Genomic DNA, 21,189 nt, shown 5'->3' with positions numbered 1-21,189 from the left:
AGCCTGCACATCCCCTGGACACTGTGGGCAATTTAGCATGGCTAATCCACCTAACCTGGTGGGACAGTCACCTAATGCTGGAACCGAACCCAGGTCCCTGGTGAGGCAGCAGTGTTAACCATTGTGCTGCCCAAAGTCCCCTAGACACTGAGTTCTGGGATTGACTCACAATGTCATGCTTCTCTGCCTCTTTCCAAGCACCTTGGGATGCTGTCTTATGTTCAGGTTGCCAAATATGTTTTTGTTATTGATTTTACAATTGTCCATAAACACATTCCATGTTTGAAATGATAGAATAAGCACCATTCTGAAGCATTCCAAATAACACACAAATCTCATCAAAAGACAATAATTGGACTATTTCAGCTGTATTTAATTTTGCTTTCTCATAGGGCCCAGGATTTCTATCGGAAGCACTTCTACTAAACGATGCATCGATGGTTGAGGCTTTTGATCCCAACTTTAATCTTCATGAAATCGTTGCTAAGGTAAGGAAGTTTCTCATACTCTACACGTTAAAAGATTAAGGTCTGAAGCTGTGCACATGATTCTTTACATATAAACTTGAAAAGCATTTGTTTCTTCCAGAAAGTGGAGCATCATGACTAAGATTCATGAAAGGTATTTGATACACAGTGCCAGAATGTTCACCTTAATTTTTATGGTACTTTGATTAGCATCCTTGATTATTTTTGAAAAATAGTTGTTTAAACTCATATCTCTTATAATTCGCTTCTCAGGTTCAATGATATCATTCACTTCTATAAGTGATCTGTGTGCTTTTTTCTGAAATGATTGGCCCTCAGTCTACAATGACCACTTTTTAATAGCATCATCGAGGAATATTATAATACTATCTCCTTGTGAGCAGGACCAGAAACTGCCATTTTCTGCACGTATTATCTTTCAGTTTTTCTCTCAAGGTGAACCAAATAAACACTTAGTGAGGTGAGACTTGATTTGAATCATTGAGCTACTTTATTTCCCATTAGTTGAGCATACAGAACAAGAGTTACAATCAGATTCAATTGTTTCCAGCAATACAATTTGCTTTTGCACAATGACATAAAATAATGAACTAGACTACACTAAACCACATCAGCCTGTGGTTTGAGCTGCTTAGAACTAACTTTCTAACATCTTTTTCTAGTATTTCCTTGTTTTTGCAGTACTCTGTGACCTTGCTGTCTCCAGTTTTTACAGTTTTCTCTCTTAATATAACATGATTCCATTGTCAGCTGAATAGCATTGACAGAGCAGCACTGAATGAGATCAATAACGGGAATGATAACGTGCATTGCTGGAGACAATGAAATGAATATTAAGATGTCCCATCTGAAACTTACGTTCATCATTGCCATTGTTCTGTAAAATTAATCAAGGATTTAATCAGGAGTTACATTTCATTTAATAGTAACTCATCTGGCAATTAGCACACCAATGTCTTCCATGATAACATAGAATATAGAGAAGTACTGCTCAGATACAGACCCTTTGGCCCACCATATATGTACAGACCATAATACTATTCTAAACTGAACCCATCTGCCTGCACATGGTCTGGATCTCTCTGTTCCCTGTCTGTTCACATGGCTGTCTGAATGACTCTTAAATGTTATTATATCTGCTTCTGCCAATTCCCCATAATTTGAAATCACAAAACTTGACAATAATTATTACCATCATTTATTTAAATTATGGAACTGTATGATGGCCCCCTCAGAATGAAGGTACATGTGAGTATTCCCCTTCTCTGTGTTCCATTTGATGATATATGTCATTAATTTCATTCTGTTTGCCAGCTTATAGGATACCATAAGAACGTTGGCGGGTCTGTGAATTAATAGTTTCAAGCTTACATCGACATTTTCAGCTTGGCAATGCTTTACTCATTTCTGCCGCTGTTGCTAGTAATCTTTGTTGAATTGTGTAAGGTTAGGCATATGAAAACACAAGTCTTCAATTGCATCCCTAATAGAATGAACTACAAATAAATGCTAATGCTGAAATATTCCATAATTATAGACTGAAGTAATACTTGGAGCAGCACTGTAAAAGATTTGATAGACCAACGTGATATTGAAAGAGAGACTTTCACTTCTGTAGTACCAGTATGACCTCATGACATCTCAAAATGCTTTACAACTAAGCAAGTACTTTTAAAATCTAGTCAATGTTGTAATGTAAACAAACACAGCAGACGATTATGCATACTGCAAGTTCCCCAAAATAGCAATCAAATAATGAGCAGATAATTTTTGTTATATTACTAATTGAGGAGTAAATATCAGCCCAGTTATCAGTGATAACTCCCCTGCTTGTTTTTGAATATTGCATGCAATCTTTTACAGAGAATAGACATGGCCTCAATTTCAGATCTCATTTGAAAGAAAGCACCTTCAGCAGTGCAGTACTTCCTCAATACTGCACTGGAGTGTTAGTGTAGCTGTTTGTGCTAAAGTTTCTGAAGTAAGCCTGTCAATCTTCTGCTCCATTACACCAATGTTTTTATTTGTTAAAAATGTGTTAAGATGAAAAAAACGTGCCCTATGAGATCAGAACCCTAATCATATAATTTAGCTGTCAGCAATAATTACACCTGCAGAAATGCTGATATGGAGCTAACCTTAAATTTACAAATGGAGCTGTTTCAACAAACAGTAATGTATTCTGGATGAACAACAAGTGACTTTTATTTCATAATTCCTTTGGGTACAGAATTAACTTTATTTCATTGTGGGTTAACATGCATTATTAATGGTGTGTGAAAGAGAAATTGCTCCCTGTTGGCTTAGTTGTGTTATATAAAATTTAGCTTAAAATACTGGGATGGTCTTGATTTCACTTACTGTCTTGTGTTCTTAGTCCACCTAAGATGCAATAGTAGTATTGGAGGCACCATAATTTGCTCTAGTACCTGGGCTATGAGACAAAAACATTTTAGCCCTTGATTGTTATCCAGGAATCCTTGTTGGAAATGGAAGCATCAGGTGACAAATCCCCAATGGTCAGCTTATACTTTCCATGTTTGCAAATATCAATAAGTAGTTAGGAGAGGCTAGAAATCCAAAGACTCAGTGAGACCTTACTTTGAATCCCACCATGGAAGATGGTGGATTTCAAATTCAATATAAAATATGGGACTAAAAGTCTATTGATGACCATGAAACCATTTTCAATTGTCAGTAAAACTATGCAACTATTGTCAATGGGCTTCAGTGAGCACTTGGGGGAAAGGCTAACAATGACACGGAGAGGGTTGAAAGATGGGATGTGGTTAATGACAAGTAAGCTGTGCGGCCTGGTGCTTAAAAAGAGCTAAGTGTTGGAATGTGCAGTTGTATAATCAAGGAGGCGTCTGCGCTGCAGGAAATGTCGGTTTGTGGCTACTTTGTATTATGTTGTACTATGTACAATGTCGAACTGTCAGTGCATGACTGGCTGGGGTTCCAAGATGGTGCTTGTGCCAGGGATGCTGATATTCTAGCAGAAGCAATCACTTCCTGTTCTGGTGAGCCAGAGAATTGGGCTAGCATCAGATGAGAATGGCACAGTAGAAGCATGGTAGACATTTAATGAGGTGACTTCGCACAAAACCACAAGAAAAGTCCTTCGACCTGGCATAGAGAAATCTTCCGTGAAACAAAATGAAAGTGACGCTTTGCCAAAATGGGGTAAGATTCAGCTGTGTTTGTTGAGTGCAGTCTGCCAGATTTAAAATCTTCTCCAAGACTCAAGCAGAAAATTACTAACAACTGCAAGCAAAAATGAACAAAACCTGTTATTGCCAGGAATATGGCAACATGAATGTATTTATGTGACCTTATTCTAATTGGAGGCATTTAAAAATATTTGCAAAACTGAAAGAAGTTACTACTAGATTGTGTGATGACACCTGCTATTGCTGGACTGAAGTTAGAGTACACATTTCTGACCTGGCTCAGAACTTGTTGTGCACCATTTCTAGAGAAGTTGGGTTGTTAGAAACTGTGTTGTTTGGATATGTTGTGTGAACTATGGTAATTGAAGGCAAAATAATGGTATAAAGTGCATGATGGTAAATTAACAAGATGAAAAGGTTGCAGGATGATTGCCTGATGGAAGTATAATGCCACCTCTAACGAAAACCTCAAACTTAAACTATAGATTGTATGGATTCATTTCAACATAAGACTATTTGAAGCACTTTTGAAACTACATAAAGTTATAAATAAGGCAGAAACACTCTTAAATAATAAAATGTATTTTTTGTAACAAATATTGTTTACGTAGGTTTGAGACCCATGACCTTTAATATTTCAGCAATTTTTTAATGATATGAAATAAATGCTCCTATTATGAAATGTATTTTAAAAATATAAGGATGTTCATCTCAGGCATGTTGAGAAAGTTATGACTGCCTGGTATAATACCGTCTACATAATCCATAGCAAAATAAAAAGTGCCAGGTCGATAACAGCCTTTTTATTACTTGCAAATTTATGTGATTCCCAAAGACACATTTAAATAATTTAGCATTCTTATTATGAATGGGAATAAATCTATTCGATTATTGTCCCACATTTTGTAATAAGAAGAATAGTGAAGCTATCAGAACTCACTTAATAAGGATAACAGGCAGCAAACACTCCACACATGGACGGGTAAATGAAGAAATCAGGAAGTCAATGCCTAAGTTTCCTTTCTCTACTAAGAGCTTCACGATAATACTATCTCATTAGCAAAAGGAGGGCGTGCAGATGCAGTACTTAACACTAAACATGCCAGAAAAAGTTATTGATTGTTCATTCAAATGTAGATGAATTTTAACAATGTGATAAGTCTTAAATTGCTGCCAAACAATTTCTCTTCCATTGAAAATGTATTCTTAAACTAGGGAAGATCACTTCCTCAGGTTTTGATTATTGTGGGAGATTCGAAAAAAAAGGGCGAAATCTTTCCAGACCCTGAATGATGAGGTCTATGGTGAGAAGATTTGGGAGAATTCTGAGAAGTTGAGCCACAAGTCCCAATGTTGGGAGTAACAAGTTTCTTTTTCCAAATAAATTCTGAAGGTGGTGATGAGATTCTCACTAGTAAGCAGCAAGAAGCCTATTGTCGGGGATTATCACTCATTATCATTCTCATTATGGCCTAATGTGTCTGCATTAATATCCAGGTTCCTAATTTCCACTCGCTGGATAGAAGCTATTTACAGAGAGTTCCCAAAATGAAAGTCAACTTGGGTACCTGGCAACTCCAGCTCACCAGTTGCTCCTCTGGACTTCCATCTTAGACAACTAGTACCGTGACTTCAGGGAATTCACACAACCTCCACAGGGTGCAGGCATCAGACACCTGCCAGCTTCTCCCGATCATCATGAAACATTTCTGATGCACTGCTGCACTGCCATGCTGCACTCTGAAGTGCATCGGCACCTCTCATTGCAATGCTGCTGCAGGGACACTTTGCACACGGACAGGCACCCAGCTCATGGACTTCACCAGGCTGTATCTTAGGGCTGCCCACTTGCTTTCTAAGCACTTACCTAGAACTTACCTGTCTGCTCATAGCATCCTGCCTTGACTTGCCTTTTAGTGCAGGCACAAAGTCAAGCAGCCTGTCTGCAGTCAGGAGGGTGACCATGTTGCTTTACAGCACTGTGCCATGTCAATCTCACACCTGCAGCATGTGTCAGCCACACATTTGGCAAACACACTGCATGTGGTGCAAGCAAGTTGACATATCTCAAAGTTTGATTGGAGTACTCCTCAGTCAAGTGAAGGGAGACACTGTACAGTCAGCAGGTCCCAGCATTATCGATCAAAGACAGTCTCTAATACCATCTGGTAGCATGGGCACAGTCATTTAGCCACTTAGGGGAGAGGTCAGGGTCAGCATCATATCCTCAGAAGGAGCACGGATCAGAAAGTCAGGCACTCCACCGTCCATCTTAGCTCTTTCTGCATTATTATGGGATCTTTTCTTCCAGAATGAGAGAAAGGAAGGGATTGAGTGAGATGAAAATGAGTGGCACAGCAGTTAGTGCTAGGACAGGTGGAAGAAAAGTAGTGAGGTAACCTGAGTGAGTGAGTAAAAAGCACAGAGGCCATGTAACGTTTATGGTGTGAAGGAATTGGATGGGTAAGAGCAAGTGATAGAAAGTGCTGCTCATGATAGTGAGATTGTTAGCCCATGAGGCTTGGTGGAAGCTGGGAGCATTAGCAGGGATTGAGTGAGTGTGAGGTAGCAGAAAGAAGATGGTGGCACTTACCCTGTTGGAGAGAAAAAGGCCATTGAGCTTGTTCCTACAATGATGGCCCTTCTTTCAGACAGCTAAGATGTTACTAACCCAGGTGGCAGCCTCGGGCCTGGCTGATTGGGTCAGGTGTCTTGGCCTCTGCCCTGGTCCTGGAGGAAGAGGACATCTCTCCTCTGCACCATTCCATCCAGCAGGACCTCCTAGTCCTGTCTGCTAAGTGGGGGACCTATTTCCCCTTATCTACCATATCCAGGGCAAATGCCACAAACTGTGTGACACAGCTCCTGCTTAAAATGCTTGAGTGGCGCACCACAGCCATTTAAAGATGTTGCCAGCGCCAAGGATGCTGGTCTATTCATGCAGTAGTGAGTACCTCCAGCTATGACAAACTGGTGAATTGGCCTAGCATCGGGCATTTTAAGTAGTTAATGAAGCAGGTCTGGATGATAAGACAAAAAATATTGCTGGGCCTTACAGAAAGAAATCTTCCATGAAACTCATTGGAAATGATACATGACAAAACATGTCAGGATTTAGCTCATTATTCTGACTTTTTCTTACTATTTCTTTTATTTCTCTTTTAATCTCGTATTCCATTCTTTCACTTTATTTCACTTTTTGAACATTAATTTGATATTTTATTCTTCCTGCTTCAGATTCTGCAGGCAGGAGATTTTCACTGGCTTTGGCACCCACTATTGGGTGCCTTATCTTGTACTTGAAGTCAAGATGACTACCTGGACATTGAGATACTGGACTGGAGTATCCTTGTACTGTGGGTGTCCGCACATAGACTGACCCTGATGTTGCATGCCTCTTATCACCAATGACTGCTTATGTCCTGTAGCAGTCCTTAATTTACATCTGTACACAGTAGGTTCTTAAATACAACTATCAATGTAATGTGTAAAACTTTTTGTCACATGTTCATTCAAGCTTGATGTCTTCCTTTACTGATGTCAGAGTCATGTGATCAATTACATTGTCGAGATCACCATGGATTCCATTAACATCATTAATGCCATCATTGATTTTAACACCATGATCACCATCTCCCACACAAACCTCCTCCCTTGCCCATTCTAACCCCCAATCCCCAAAATCCAAAACTGGCTGGTTAAGATGACCTGGAACTCTGACTGGATTCGTTAATCTGGTCTTGAACATCGGATGACAGTTTTGTATTGTGTCTGGATTTGTTGTACCATTCTGTACACTCTCTGATTTAGTATATGCCATAGCTGTCCCACATCCTGTGATAACCATATTTGATTTCATGTCATGGCTCGAGTAACTTCATTGCTTCATGGGAAATGAATACCTCTGGATCAACCATTATTTATTGCTCATCCTCATTGCTCAAGCTACTCCTCTGAAATTTAACCGGTTTAACCATATCACTTGCTCTATTTGCCTGATGACCATGGCTTCTGATTACCTGTCCCTCATGAAGACCTCTTTTAGGTGCCCACTGTGCCCATTGGAGATATCCTCATCCTTTAACCTCTCAACTCAAACTAGATAAACCATCCCCTCCTCACCTCCACATCCCCACCCCTTACTCAGTCTGGCAGGTGGGGCCTCCTGAAACCCTCATCTTACTTGCAGAGAGACCAGCTTCTCTAACCTCATCTCCGTAGGTTCTGTATGTAGTTCTCAAGCCTAACTCTGCTGGGGTTATGAGCTGCAGTACCATTCCCTGAAGTAGGACTACTTCTTCAGATTGGGTCAGAGATCTCATTTTGAGCCAGTTAACACCTGGCAAAGTGTAGTGTCTATGAGGCAGCCAGCTTTTGTGTGGGTAGACTTCTGGCTGACTACTAATCAAAAGTGCAGGGGACATAGTACCCCAAAGAATCCAGCTCACTATTGATTTCTAAGAGAAATATCATTTAAACCAACTTTATTAAGTTTGTTGAAAACATAACAGAGAGCATAAAAATATGAATGCAGTGGATACTATAAATATGATCTTTTAGAAAGCTATCAATAAAATGCCACTGAGCAGACTTGGAATTGATGGAAGAATGGCTGTAAAGCAGAAGGTCAGAGCATCGAAAGGATTTGACTTGGGACCACTGTTATTCACTTTATACTTAAGATTCAAAAATTGAAGATGTATGGGTGTTGAAGTTTTTGGATGACATCGGATTGAGTGGTATGGCTAGTAATGTGGAGGACTGCATAAAAATTGAGGAAAACATAAACGGGGCAGAAAATGGCAAGTTTAATTCATCATTATTGCAAAATGCTAATTGTTCATTTTGGTTGGAAGAATGAAGAGGCCATTCATTCCTTGGGTGGCAAAAAGCTAAATAGTACAGAAGAGCAGATCTGGAATTGCATTCATTGAAAATGGTAACACGTTGATAAGACTACAATGAGTACAAAACAAGTATTTGGTTTCAGTTTTAGAAAAATAGAGTAAAAGCAAATTTAAAAATATTTTGACTCAGATTTTGAAATAAACAGTGAACCTATTGTGTGCAGCAGGATTGAGGGGCAGGGCAACGGAAAGGAAAACCGGATAAATGGGGGTTGAGGTGTTGGGGGCAGGGAATACAAAAAGTATTTACAAGGATGTTACCAAGACCGGAGGATTTGAGTTATAAGGAGAAGCTGAATAGGTTGGGACTTTTTTCCCTGGACTGTAGGAGGCTGAGGGTGACCTTTATAACGGTTTAAAAAATCATGAGGGACATAGATAAAGTGAACATTCAAGGTCCTTTACCTAGGGTAGGGAAGTCCAACCAGAGGGCATCGGCTTAAGGTGAGAGAAGAAAGATCTAAAAAGGGCCTGAGAGGCAATTTTTTCTCACACAGTGTGGTGTGTATTTTGAATGAGGTGCCAGAAGAAGTGGTAGAAGCAAATACAATTACAATATTTAAAAAATATTTGGACAGGTACATGGATTGGAAGGGTTTAGAGCGATGTGGGCCAAAAGCAGGCAAATGGGACTAGTTTAGTTTAGGAAACCTGGTCAGCATGGACAAGCTGGGTCAAAGGGCCTGTTTTCCATGCTGTATGAAACTATCACTCAATAACCATTTGAACGTACAAATGCAAGAACATTGTGGACAAATAGGTGAAGTTCCTGCACTCGTGATCCCTGCTGCTTTAAAAATAAGTTGGGTGTGAGTGCCATTATTTTCTCCCCTGGAGCGTGTTCAAGTGTGCAAAACTTCTGGATTCAGCTTAAGTGAAATTGCTAGAAGTCATGGCGTGGTTCTGTCCTCACTAGCAGGTATTCTTGGCATTCGCTATTATTCAGGTGGACATAAAATAATTCTGTGGGGCTTTTTTTTCTGGAAAAGCGGATGAGTTATCCTTCTTGTCCTGACCAATACTTACCCTCTATCAACAATACAGAAACAGAGTATATGGTCATTGGCGGGTTATTTTTGAGGGAGCTTGTAATAAGCAAACTGGTTGCCACATTTCTCCATTACCATGTTAGATGCACTTCAAAAATATCTAATTTGGTGAAAAGTGTTTTGAAGCAATGAGTGAAAAGTGCAAATCTTTTCTTTTTCTTTGCATTGATTGATACCCAGGTATCAACACACAAAGAAAATGTTTTCTTTATGCTGTTGATATTCCCTACTTTTTGTTCAGAAATCATTGTTACTTGTCGTTGTATGTTGCCCTAAAAGAGGGCAGTAAGCTACTTCTGTGACTTGTTCTTGATCTCCTGTAATCTATGAGGATCCTGAATTAGATAGTGTTATGTCTGTGTTGGATCCACAGTAAATATAGTCACAATCAGTTTATTAAACTTTAAAAAAAACTGTTTGCTAGCCTATGTCTGACATTGATTGCTTGGCTTCCAGATCTAATTTGACAGCTCATTTGTCACAGAACTGACACAGATTTTTAGACAGGTGACTAGTCTACTTTAATGTATCACCACATTCCCTCATTATGATTGTTGGTTGGTAGAAGCGAGTGTTTTCCATTTTTTACTTGATCACAAGAAAAAGCTTGAAGTAATGTATTTTCTTCTGTCCTAGAAAGTTTACATTAATATTAGAATCTACCACAAAAAAATTGAAGTATTTATTTTGATGTTCCTGGACAATGGTACGACTCCAAGCCCTAAATCTATTGAAATCAGAGCAGACAAGTATCTAATTATTTTGGTATTGTGCTTTAACTGTTATTAGAAGCTTAATTTATCAATTTGCATATCAATTTTCATCAGTCCATCATCCTTCTTTCCAAGAAGTTTTTTTTTCTTATTTCTGTGGCTGTGTCCTAGTAGCAATCTGAAAAAATGATGAGGTCAAACAATGTGGTTGCTATATTTCTGTTATTCTGTTAAAATGACCATTTTAAATCATTGTGGTAAGTATACATTCATAAATATGTATAAAATACAGCTACGCACATTAAAATATATTTTATTTGTAGCTAGTGTATAAACACGTGTACACTTGATTTGAAAAATATTTTTAGTGGAATAATAAATCACACAGGTGAATAGTCAAGATAATGATAAATGTGTCAATGAATGACTCAACAGCTGTCAGGTTTATGCAACGTTCTGCAACTAAATTAAAATGTAGTTTCTTCCCATTGTAACAATAAATTTCGATGTTTAAATTGCTTTATATCTAGAAGAAAGACATTGCTAAAATCTGCAAGTTTGCTGCACCAGCTTTTCCCTGGGCTATCAACAGTGTCTGTGAATGATGAACATTGCACAAAAAGCAATGAGGTCACTACTTTCAATTCATTTTATGGTCATTTCAAAAGGGTGATGTTAGCCCTTGCAGGCTATCTAGCGTTGATATTACCTCTCTCAGGGAACATGGACTGCTGCTTAAACAGGTAATAAAGTGCACAGAAAAGGTCACAAGGAACTTGTGCAGTGTAGGTATAGTTATGCACATAAAGTGTAATTTAGGTTTGTTACTGAGTTTCCAAACTGTGCTGAAAAGTAGAAGTGGCTGAGTATTGTTCCTTCAGATTGATGATTAACTTAACCACAGTGTTCGGAGTTTTCTGGTAACAAAAGCAATAGATTATAATTTTTATAAGATTGATTAAATGAAAGATATTAGAATTTATTTGAACTCTTCCACTTCCACTCTGGTCTAATACTTATCCACCATATACCATTATTATTCTAGAAAGTAAATTGAGGTGGTGAATAAAAGACACCTATTTGCAGAAACAGAATTTCAATGTTAATCTTACTATAGGTATTAATTTGAACTAATCTAATTTAGTACCCATCTTTCACTAAATGTCTCAAGTTAACTTATATGTAAAAATCAAACGAGTAAATTCCATTATCTTATCACTAACAGAGTAATCATTTGAGCAGTAAATAGCTCATCATGTCAATACCAATTATCAGTTTTATGCATTCTTATCACACAACTGTTCAAGCACTTATGTAGGGCGTAACCTGTAATACTAATACGATAGAGGCAGAAGGATTGCATTGTCATTCCAGTCCCAATTCTTCACTGGATAAAATAAAAATACTTTTTCCAGTTACCAAGAGTAATTTCCTTATCCAAATTAATTTCAAACAGAAAAAAACCTATCAACTAAGCTTCTTAATAAAGACAATTATTGGTTGATTATCAAAATAAAACTTATTCAATTAAAATTGCCTAACCTTTTAACATACAGTTAGTAGCATAGAAGCACAATGTTAGTCCCTCTAAATATTCCCAAAATACGTAACGCAAACACATACCTTTCCGAACAAGGGGAGTATAAACATACTTCTCTGTAGAGATTGGCTTTCTGAAAATAGCACTTTGGCTAATGAGTTGTCTTGATAGCAAAAGAACAAAGTGTAGAATGTTCTGGAGTTGCTCTGATTTTCTGGCACGTATGGTCAGATTATACACAGTGTTGCTGAAGTATTTCCAATACAGCTTGCTCTGAAATACATTTTTGTGATGTTCCTTCAATTACTGTTTCAAAGAAACAAATAGATTTCACCCTGAAATCAACAAGCGAGTTTTCTTTTCAGAAATGGTAGAGATCAGTTGGGTATTTTGTTCTTAACAGGCTTTCGTCCGACTGAACCAGATAAAATCAAGACCCTTATGCAACCAGTCATTATTCACAATGGCCCCAAAACGGTTCTACAACAAAAACAAGTGGTTATCCTACTCAAGTGATTTGTCAGAAGCCTTATTTAAAAAACGAATATCGAATGTCCACAGTGATCTTTAAATTACCTTGTTTAAAGAAACCATTCTAGGAGTTTCCACAAAATTTGAAATAAGTCAGTTTCTCCACGATTCTTTAAAACAAAAGTCCTCCAAGCAATATTAATTATGAAGTGCTTTGATAACAATATTGTAACTATCCAAACTATCTTTAAAATAGCAAATGTTTTGTTTACAATAGCAGAACCTGATTAATTGGAGATGCTAATGTGAGGTATCAGTTTTTATTATTTTAAAACATGATACATATGGATGGGAAATTCAGAAATATGCAATACAATAATATAACTTAAGTAACATCTTTATTGCTTTAATCATCCAAGTAATTAATTAAAGTGCACAACTCCAAGAAATTGACAAAGCATGTTATTGAAAGATTATATTAAGTTTTAATTGCTATTGTGATTGCTTTCCTTGCTTTGTTCTCTATTGAGTCCACCGAAATGTTAAAACTACATTATAAATACTATAAATGGTCACCACTGACTTAGCAATTTTGAATGGGTGCTTTTGGAAATATCTCCTATTAACTGTGTGGATTATTCGTCATTTGTATTGGGAAGTCCCTGCAGTGTTTTTTTTTAATTGAGTCATGGGATGTGGGCATCACTAGCTGGCCAGCAATTATTGCCTGTCACTAGTTGCCTTTGAGAAGGTTGTGGTTGTAGTGACTGTAACGAGATCAGCCAGGTCGACCCCATAGAACATGAGTTCCCTGATTGGGGCTGATAATCTGGTCCAATCAGAGAGCCCTGGCTGACAGATAAAAACAGGAGTGTCAGACATCCTGTTCACTCTGAGAGCTAGCTCTGAAGGAGCTGGATTAGTATCAAGGGCTCTCTATGTATAAATAAAGGATGGCTTGGTGATGGGATACCAGCCTCTATGAAATTATTTCAGTGGTGAGCTGCCTTCTTGAATTCTTGCAGTCCACATACTGTGGATTGACCCACAATGCCATTAAGAAGGGAATTCCAGGATCTTGACCAAGTGGTAGTGAAGGAATGACAACATATTTCCAAGTCAGGATGGTGACTAGCTTGGAGGGGAACTTGCAGGTGCTGGTGAAGTTCTCACGTATCTGCTGCCCCTGTCCTAGATGGAAGCTGTCATGGGTGTGGAAGCTGCTACCTGAGGATCTTTGGTGAACTTCTGCAGTGCATCTTGTAGATGGTACACACTGCTGGTGCTGAGTGTCGGTGGTGGAGGGAATGGATGTTTATGGATGTAGCGCTAATCAAGCGGGCTGCTTTGTCCTGCCTGGTGTCAAGCTTCTTGAGAGTTTGTAAGAGCTGCACTGATCCAGACAAGAGGGAAGTATTCCATCACACGCCTGACTTGCACTTTGTAGATAATGGGCAGGCTTTGGGAAGTCAGGAGGTGAATTACTTGCTGCAATAATCCTAGCTTCTGACCTACTCTTGTAAGAACTGAGTGGCCCTCGTAGAACCCAAACTTGGCAGGTTATTGCTGAACAGGTACTGTTTGATAGCAATGTTGATGACATCTTCCATCATTTTACTGATGATAGAGTGTGGACTGATGGGGTGGTAATTGGCCTGTTTGGATTTGTCTTATTTGTGCGTGTACAGTACAAACCTGGGTGATTTTTGACATTGTCAGAGAGATGTAAATGTTGTACCTGCAGTGGTACAGCGCGGGATGGTAAATTCTGGAACATACATCTTCAGTATTATTGCTGGAATATTGTCAGGCTTAGAGCCATTTTAGTATCCAGTGCCTTCAGCCTTTTGATAGCACATAGATTGAATCAAATTGTCTGAAGACTGGCATCTGTAAAGCTTGGGTTCACTGGAAGAGGCTGAGATGGATCATTCATCGTGCACTTTTCCCTAAAAATTGTTGCAAATGCTTCCCCCTTGTCTTTTGTACTGATATGCTGGTACCCCCATTGTTGAGGATGGGAACATCTGTGGAGCCTCTCCTCTGGTGAGCTGCTAAATCATCCAGCTCCATTCACAACTGGGTGTGACACGCTGCAGAGCTATGATCTGATTCGTTGGTTGAAGCATGGCTTAGCTTTGTCTAACACCTGCTGCTTATGCTGTTTCAAATGCAGGTAGCTATTTTGCATCTTCATCAGGTTGACACCTCATTTTTAGGCATACTTGGTGCTGTTCCCAGTGTGCCCTTTTGCTCTCCTTGTTGAGGCAGGGTTGATACCTAGCTTGATGGTAATGGCACAGTGGAAGATATGCCAAGCCATGAAATTGCAGTTTTTGTTCTCATGTATCCCAATTTTTAACTTCAGTAGCTTTGAGAATAAAACTCCTGCTAGCATGATGCTTGACAGCCAGATGCAATTGTTAAAGATGCATATTTAATTTTCTCTGCGGGTAAACTTCAAGAGGGATGAAAAATGTGTCTCTGACAGTCCAATTTAACAACGCTGTGACATGCTTTCTCCAACACTCTGACCCAAAGATTGATTCTGGCTATGAACCATAACTTCAGCCTTACGGCAGAACTTTGTCGCTGAAATTCCTTTCCGACATTTCTAATGCTAAACGGTTGATTTTATAAGTTTAACAGTTTTCCTTCAAAAGATTTCAAGTTTTGGTATTTGTTATTTTTAAACTCCATTTGCAGTTAGGTGTGAGAAAATAAAGTTGTTAAATGACATGATTGATTCATTGTGTGGCATTTGCTGATTATTGATCGGTTGCAGTGAAAAAGATTTGAGGTGTTAGACAGAATTTGAGCTGCTCACTCAATTGTAATTGGGAATAGTATGTTTCCAACTTGCTTCGACAAATCACAGGTGGTTAATTACCCAAATATGTTCTTGAACAATTTGAAGGGTCATATTCTTAGTTAAATATTTGTGACAATCTGTACTAGTTGTTTAAAGAAAGAAAATATAAAGTAGGATCAAGACTTGGCATTCTGTTCCTCGAACCTGTCCCTCGCTCTGCCATTTGACTAGATCATAACTGATAATCTACCTAAATGCTTTTTCCCCCCACACTATCCCTGTATCCTTTGATATCTTTTAATATCTAGAAACCTTTGATGTCTAACTTGTGTAAGACATGAACTTCCATGTACAGCCTTCTGGGGCTAGAGAATTCCAAAGATTTATCAACCTCTAAGTGAAGACAAGGAGATGATAATATTCCAGGTGTGCTACATAGTTGCAGCAAGACATCTTTACTCTTGTATTCAAATCCTCTTGCAATAAAGGTCAAAATATCACTAGCCTCCTTATCTGGTCGCTACACCTGCATGTTTCCTTTCAGTGATTCATGAACCAAGATTCTTTCCCTTTGAAAGTCAACACTTCTCTCAATCTCTCACCATTTAGATTTTTCTGATTTTCTGACCAATATGGATAAACTCATTTTTCCACATTATTTTCCACCAATCATGATCTTGCCCCATTATTTACCATTTCTAAAACCTCTTGAAACCTTTTTACATCCTCCTCAGAACTTACATGCCAACTAATTTTGTCATCTTGGAAACATTCCTTGTAATGTCTATATTTAATTCATTGATGTAGATTATAAATAACTGGGGCCTAACAATCGATTCTTGCAGCACCCAGCCAGTGACAGCCTGTGGATCTGAGGATGAGTTGTTTATTCTTAATCTTTGGTTTTGGTTTGTTAACCAATTCTTTATCCAGGCCCATGTATCACCTTCTGTGCCATGTGTTCCAATTTTGTCTGCTAAATTCCTGTGTGGACATTTCTGGAAAGCCTCCTGCAAATCCAACTGCACCACATTCACCGCTCCCCCTTTATCTATTCTGCCAGTTACATCCTCAAAAACTCTTAACAGGTTTATCAAACATGATTGCCCTTTCATAAACAAGTGTTGACTAGCCCACTCTGACCATTATTTTCAAAGTGTGCAACGATGGATTCTAACTTTTTCCCTATTAATTTGTTATCAATTTGACAGGTCAGTAGTTCCCTGTTTTCTTTCCCCCACCTTTCATAAACGTTAAGGTTGCATTTTCCACCTTCGAACCTGTAGGAGTTATTCAAGAATCTGTAGATTTTTTGAAAATAACCACCAATGCATCCACTATTTCCACAGCCAGCTCTCCAAACTTCTGAGAAATCCATAACCAGGGGACTTATCAACTCTTAGTCCATGAAAACAGATGTAACGTATTTAGGTTTCCTTATTTTTCATTATAATTTGTCCTGACTTTGCCGAAAATGAGTTTACATTTGCCTTTGCTAATATGTTCCTTTATATTTACCTATAAATGACATTACAGTCCATTTTTTACATGTTGTTTACTGGTTCCTGCTGTTTTAATTTCATATTCTATTTTCCCTTTCTTTATCAGTTTCTTGGTCCCGCTTTCTTGAATTCTAAAATGGTCCCACTCTTCAGGATTATTACCTTTTTTGGCAACTTTATGAACTTCTTCCTTTAATCTAATACAATCTTTAACCTTTCCCAGTAGACTTTCAGGTTTTTGTAGCTAAATGTATGTCTATTTGTTGTAAGCTAGGTGTTAATTCTTTAAGTTCCAGCATTTCATTTTAATGTTGACTGTCAATTTGCCACACCCAACTTCAAATTGCCTTTGCATTTTGCTAACTATTTTTACTCATACCATTATTAGCTTTGATTTCTTCCTATCTGAATTTCCTGTCAGGATCCTCTGACCCTGACAATCTAGTTAACACCCTCTGTAACGACACAGGCATATTAGTGCAAGTTCTACTAAAGTGTAATTTGTCCGTACAGTGCAGGTCCTACCTGCCCAGTACTGACCCGAGTGCCGCAGATATCTAACGCCTGAACATTTCCCTGATTAGAGATTTTTTTCCTGGACACGACAATATTAAACTGTCTGTGCTAGAAGTGGCTTATAAATATGGTGCAGTCAAGATTAATCTTAAAACTGTGTGTCTTTTCTACATTCCCCCAAACCTACCTGTATTCTGACCTTCCTCAAGTTGCTGCTACTTCCCTGAGAGTGAGAATAGACATGTGACAAGTCTCTAAGGTTTTGGAGTAGATTTGTAGCTCAGGTTATGGGTGTTGAGGTTGGTTGGCTCGCCAAGCTGGTTGGTTGTTCCACAGACGTTTCATTACCATGCTGGGTAACATCATCAGTGCAGCCCCCAATGAAACGCCGTTGTGTTTTCCCTCCTGGTATTTGAACTCTGGTGTCCGTTGAGCTGGATTACCTCACTTCCGGTTTTCCTTCGCAGTGGGGTGTATATGGGGTCTAGCTCTGTGTTTGTTGATGCCTTTCTTAGTGGAGAACCAGGCCTCTAGGAATTCCCGTGCTTGTCTCTGCTTCGCCTGTCCTAGGATCCTGGTGTTGTCCCAATCGAATTGGTGGTTTTCCTTATCCATGTGGATGGAGATGAGTGAGTATTGGTTGTGACTTTTTGTTGCCAGCTGATGTTCATGTACTCTTGTGGTTAATTTCCTTCCTGTCTGTCCAATGTAATGTTTGTCACGTTCTTTGCAGGGAATCTTGTATATGACATTGGTCCTGTCCATAGTGGGTAGTGGGCCTTTGGTCTGGGTGAGCAGTTGACATCGGGTTGATGTGGGTTTGTGTGCTACTCTGATGCCCAGTAGTCATAGGTCCAGAGTTCAAATAACTAATCAAATAGATAGGAAAACACAACAGAGCTTCATCGGAGGCTGCACTGATGACGTTACCCAGCAGGGTAATGATAATTTTGTAAAAGCTGTCTGTAACAACTAAAAATGAAGCCTTATCCTACTTTCCAACTTCATCTTCATTGTCTTGTAAGTTAAGACACTGAATGGTGCTATAAATATTTTCTAACCATGTTGAGGGTTTTCGTTTGGAACTCAATCAGTCAGTGGATTCCAGACCTCCACCACCCGTTGGTGAAAAGATTTCTCCTCAACTCCCACCTTCTCTAGGTTGCCCTGACCTGAGACGTGGTGACCCTCAGGTAACACCACCACTAGCTGTCTCTCTAATGATACAGCAGCCTGAGAGGTGTGGGAAATGGCAAGAAAAAGGACAGAACATAGCAAGAATAAGAATAGCTAATTCCAGCCCTTGAAGCCTCTCCAAATAAATAAATAATAAATTGAGAGGACCTTATTTCCAAGCATCTGTATCTCATTATTAGCTAATTTCACCTCATTTATATGCTGTCTTTGATTCTCCCTTTCGAGAAACTACATGCACCAATTCCCAGTGTGAAATTCAGAGAAGTTACGTGGCTGTTGCAGCTTACCAGTTGTTCCTCCAGGCCTTTGTTTTAAGTTCCATTCCCCAACATCTCATCGCACACTCCACAGGCATCAACCACGCCTATCTTTCCTCTACAGATGTCACATCGGCAAGACACCAACATTACAATATCATCATAACTGATCTCCGACTGACGCTTCTACACTTGAGCATTTCACAGTGGTACTTTGTAGCTCATGGAAACCTTACATTGCAATGCTGTTGGCTGAAGAAGAGTCATATTGGACTTGAAACATTAACTTTATTTCTCTTTCCACAGATACCACTAGACCTGCTGATTTTCTCCAATATTGACTTTTCATTTTGGCTCTTCAGCATATGCAGTACTTTGCTTTTATTGCAGTACTTCTACCAGATCACTCTGTGAATAGTGACACACATTCATATCATGTATCTGTAAAGGATGCATTTTTGGTTCTTAGCTGGCTTTCTTTGTGTTCACTCACTTTGCGTGTTTTTGAACACTCGGAGCAACTCTGGCTTGACTTACTTTTTGACACAGACAGAAAGGCTTGTCTTTCTTGTCCAGCTTGTTGTGGTTGCCAGATCTGACAGTTAAAGAGTGGGTCTATTCAAAATTTCACTGAGCTATATCTGTCTCATGCTTACAGCAGCTTATGTAGCAAGCACACTACATATGCTTCAAGAAAATAGCCAAGTCTGAAAGTCAAAGGGGACCAGTCCTTTGGTAGAGTGAAGGGGGACTATGGTCAATCAGGGAGAGCCACAACACTCAGTCAGGGGCATCATCCAACCTCAGTCCAGGAGATTGACCTTAGTCACTCAAGTGTTTGGCGCTCCCCAGGTCTGGGGATCCATGTCCTTGAAGTCTGAGCATTAGGCTACAGGTAGTCTTGTGTATCAAATCCAGCGAGTCTGAGGATTGAAGGTAAGCCAGCAGTGGAGACAGCAGTCTGGGGAGTGGGCTGTCCTCAGTCAGGGCTGTTCTCACAAGTCAGTCCAAAGAATGGTCTGCAGTCAGTCTGGAGTTTTAGGCAATTAGTACCAAGGGGCCTTATCATGGGAACGTCATACTGTTTAGTGGAAAGTTAGGGATTCGAGTTTGAAATTGAGCTGCCTTCTGTCGTAACACTGAGAGGATAATGACAGTGAGGGGTAGGGGGGACAACTCCAAAAATAATGTAGGATCTGATACCAAAGCATGGATATTGTGCGAGGGAGGTGCTCAATTTGCCATGAGCCCCAGCTTCAAAGGGAGAACATGAAGTCACCGTAGTGGGCATGTCAATGTGTTAAGCGAGGGCTAAGAAGGAAAATTAGGCATATTTACTGTCAAAGAAAACGGTTGGATGGGAACATGGATAGCCTGAAAGCTGATTGAGATGGCAGCGACAGCAACACAAAATGGAACATGAAAAGTGCTAGAAATCCTGACCAACATGTGGAACCTGTACCTCACTCAGAATTGCAAACTAAATAATGTGTTTTCTTCAACCAAACCTTAATTATGCAATGAGGAAGAAAAATTGCTGGAAATACATTCACAATAGTCAGAGTAAGTATACATTATTATGTCTGTAAGCTGGGGTGGTCATGTTTGCGCTATGAGGCCAGTTTTGGATGGTATTGGACATCACCCACCCTTGAATAAGTGTTCACTCCCTTGTTAAGTACATTCATAAACAAACCTATCCCTCCACACATATGTACACATGTGGTCAAAATAGTAAGACATGAGTTTAGGCTGTGTGTAACCTATTACAAGGCATTCACATTAACTTTGGCCTCAGTGATCTCCTCATTAAAGAGTGAAGTCTTGGCTGCACTCATGAAAGTAAGGATCTCTAAATCTGCTGCTCGTGTTGAGGTTGTATAGGATATTGGTGAGTACTATGTACATTTCTGGTTGCCGTGCAATAGGAAGGATATTATTAAATTGGAGAGGCTTCAGATAAAAATTACCAGGATGTTGTCAGGATTGGAGGGTTTGAGTCATATGGAGGGGCTGGATAGGCTGGGTTGTTTTCCCTGGAGCGTAGAACACTGAGGGTGGACATTATAGAAGTTTATGAAAGCATGAGGGACATAGATAAGATGAAAAAAAAATCTTTTCCCTAGGGTGAGGGAGTTCAAAAGTAGGCAGCATATTTTTAAAGTGAGAGGAGAAAGATTTAAAACAGACAGGAGGGATAACGTTTTCAGACAGAGAGTAGTTCATATGTGGAATGAACTGCCAGAGGAAGTGGTAGATACAGGTATAATTACAACATTTAAAAGACATTTGATCATGGATACGAGAGGTTTAGAGGGATATAGGCCAAAAGCAGGCAAGTGGGACGAGTTAGTTTGGGAAACTCGGTCAGCATGGATGAGTTGGATGGAGGATCTATTTCTGTGCTCTATGACTCTATGACTCACCAATATAACTTTTATCACAGTTTGAATATATGAAGAGACTGCTTAACTCTGACATGGTAGCCATGAAAATTATAGTTGTTCAGACATGACAATTCAAAGTTTATATGAATTTACGGATGTGAAAATGTATCAACAATG

At 39.2% G+C, this 21,189-nt stretch overlaps 1 protein-coding gene across 1 annotated transcript in view; it reads left to right on the top strand.

Annotated features, from left to right (window-relative positions):
• The window catches only part of LOC109939135 (inactive N-acetylated-alpha-linked acidic dipeptidase-like protein 2), a 221,019-nt gene that overhangs the window by 131,595 nt on the left and 68,235 nt on the right, over window positions 1-21,189 (top strand). The window contains exon 4 of the mRNA XM_048604809.1: window positions 393-488. Coding sequence (XP_048460766.1) covers window positions 393-488 — 96 coding nt within the window. The remainder of the gene's footprint in view (window positions 1-392; window positions 489-21,189) is intronic.

The sequence above is a fragment of the Rhincodon typus genome, chromosome 13 (assembly GCF_021869965.1).
Source record: "Rhincodon typus isolate 14 chromosome 13, sRhiTyp1.1, whole genome shotgun sequence".
NCBI lineage: Eukaryota > Metazoa > Chordata > Chondrichthyes > Orectolobiformes > Rhincodontidae > Rhincodon > Rhincodon typus.
This window is presented reverse-complemented; position numbering and strand designations above follow the sequence as displayed.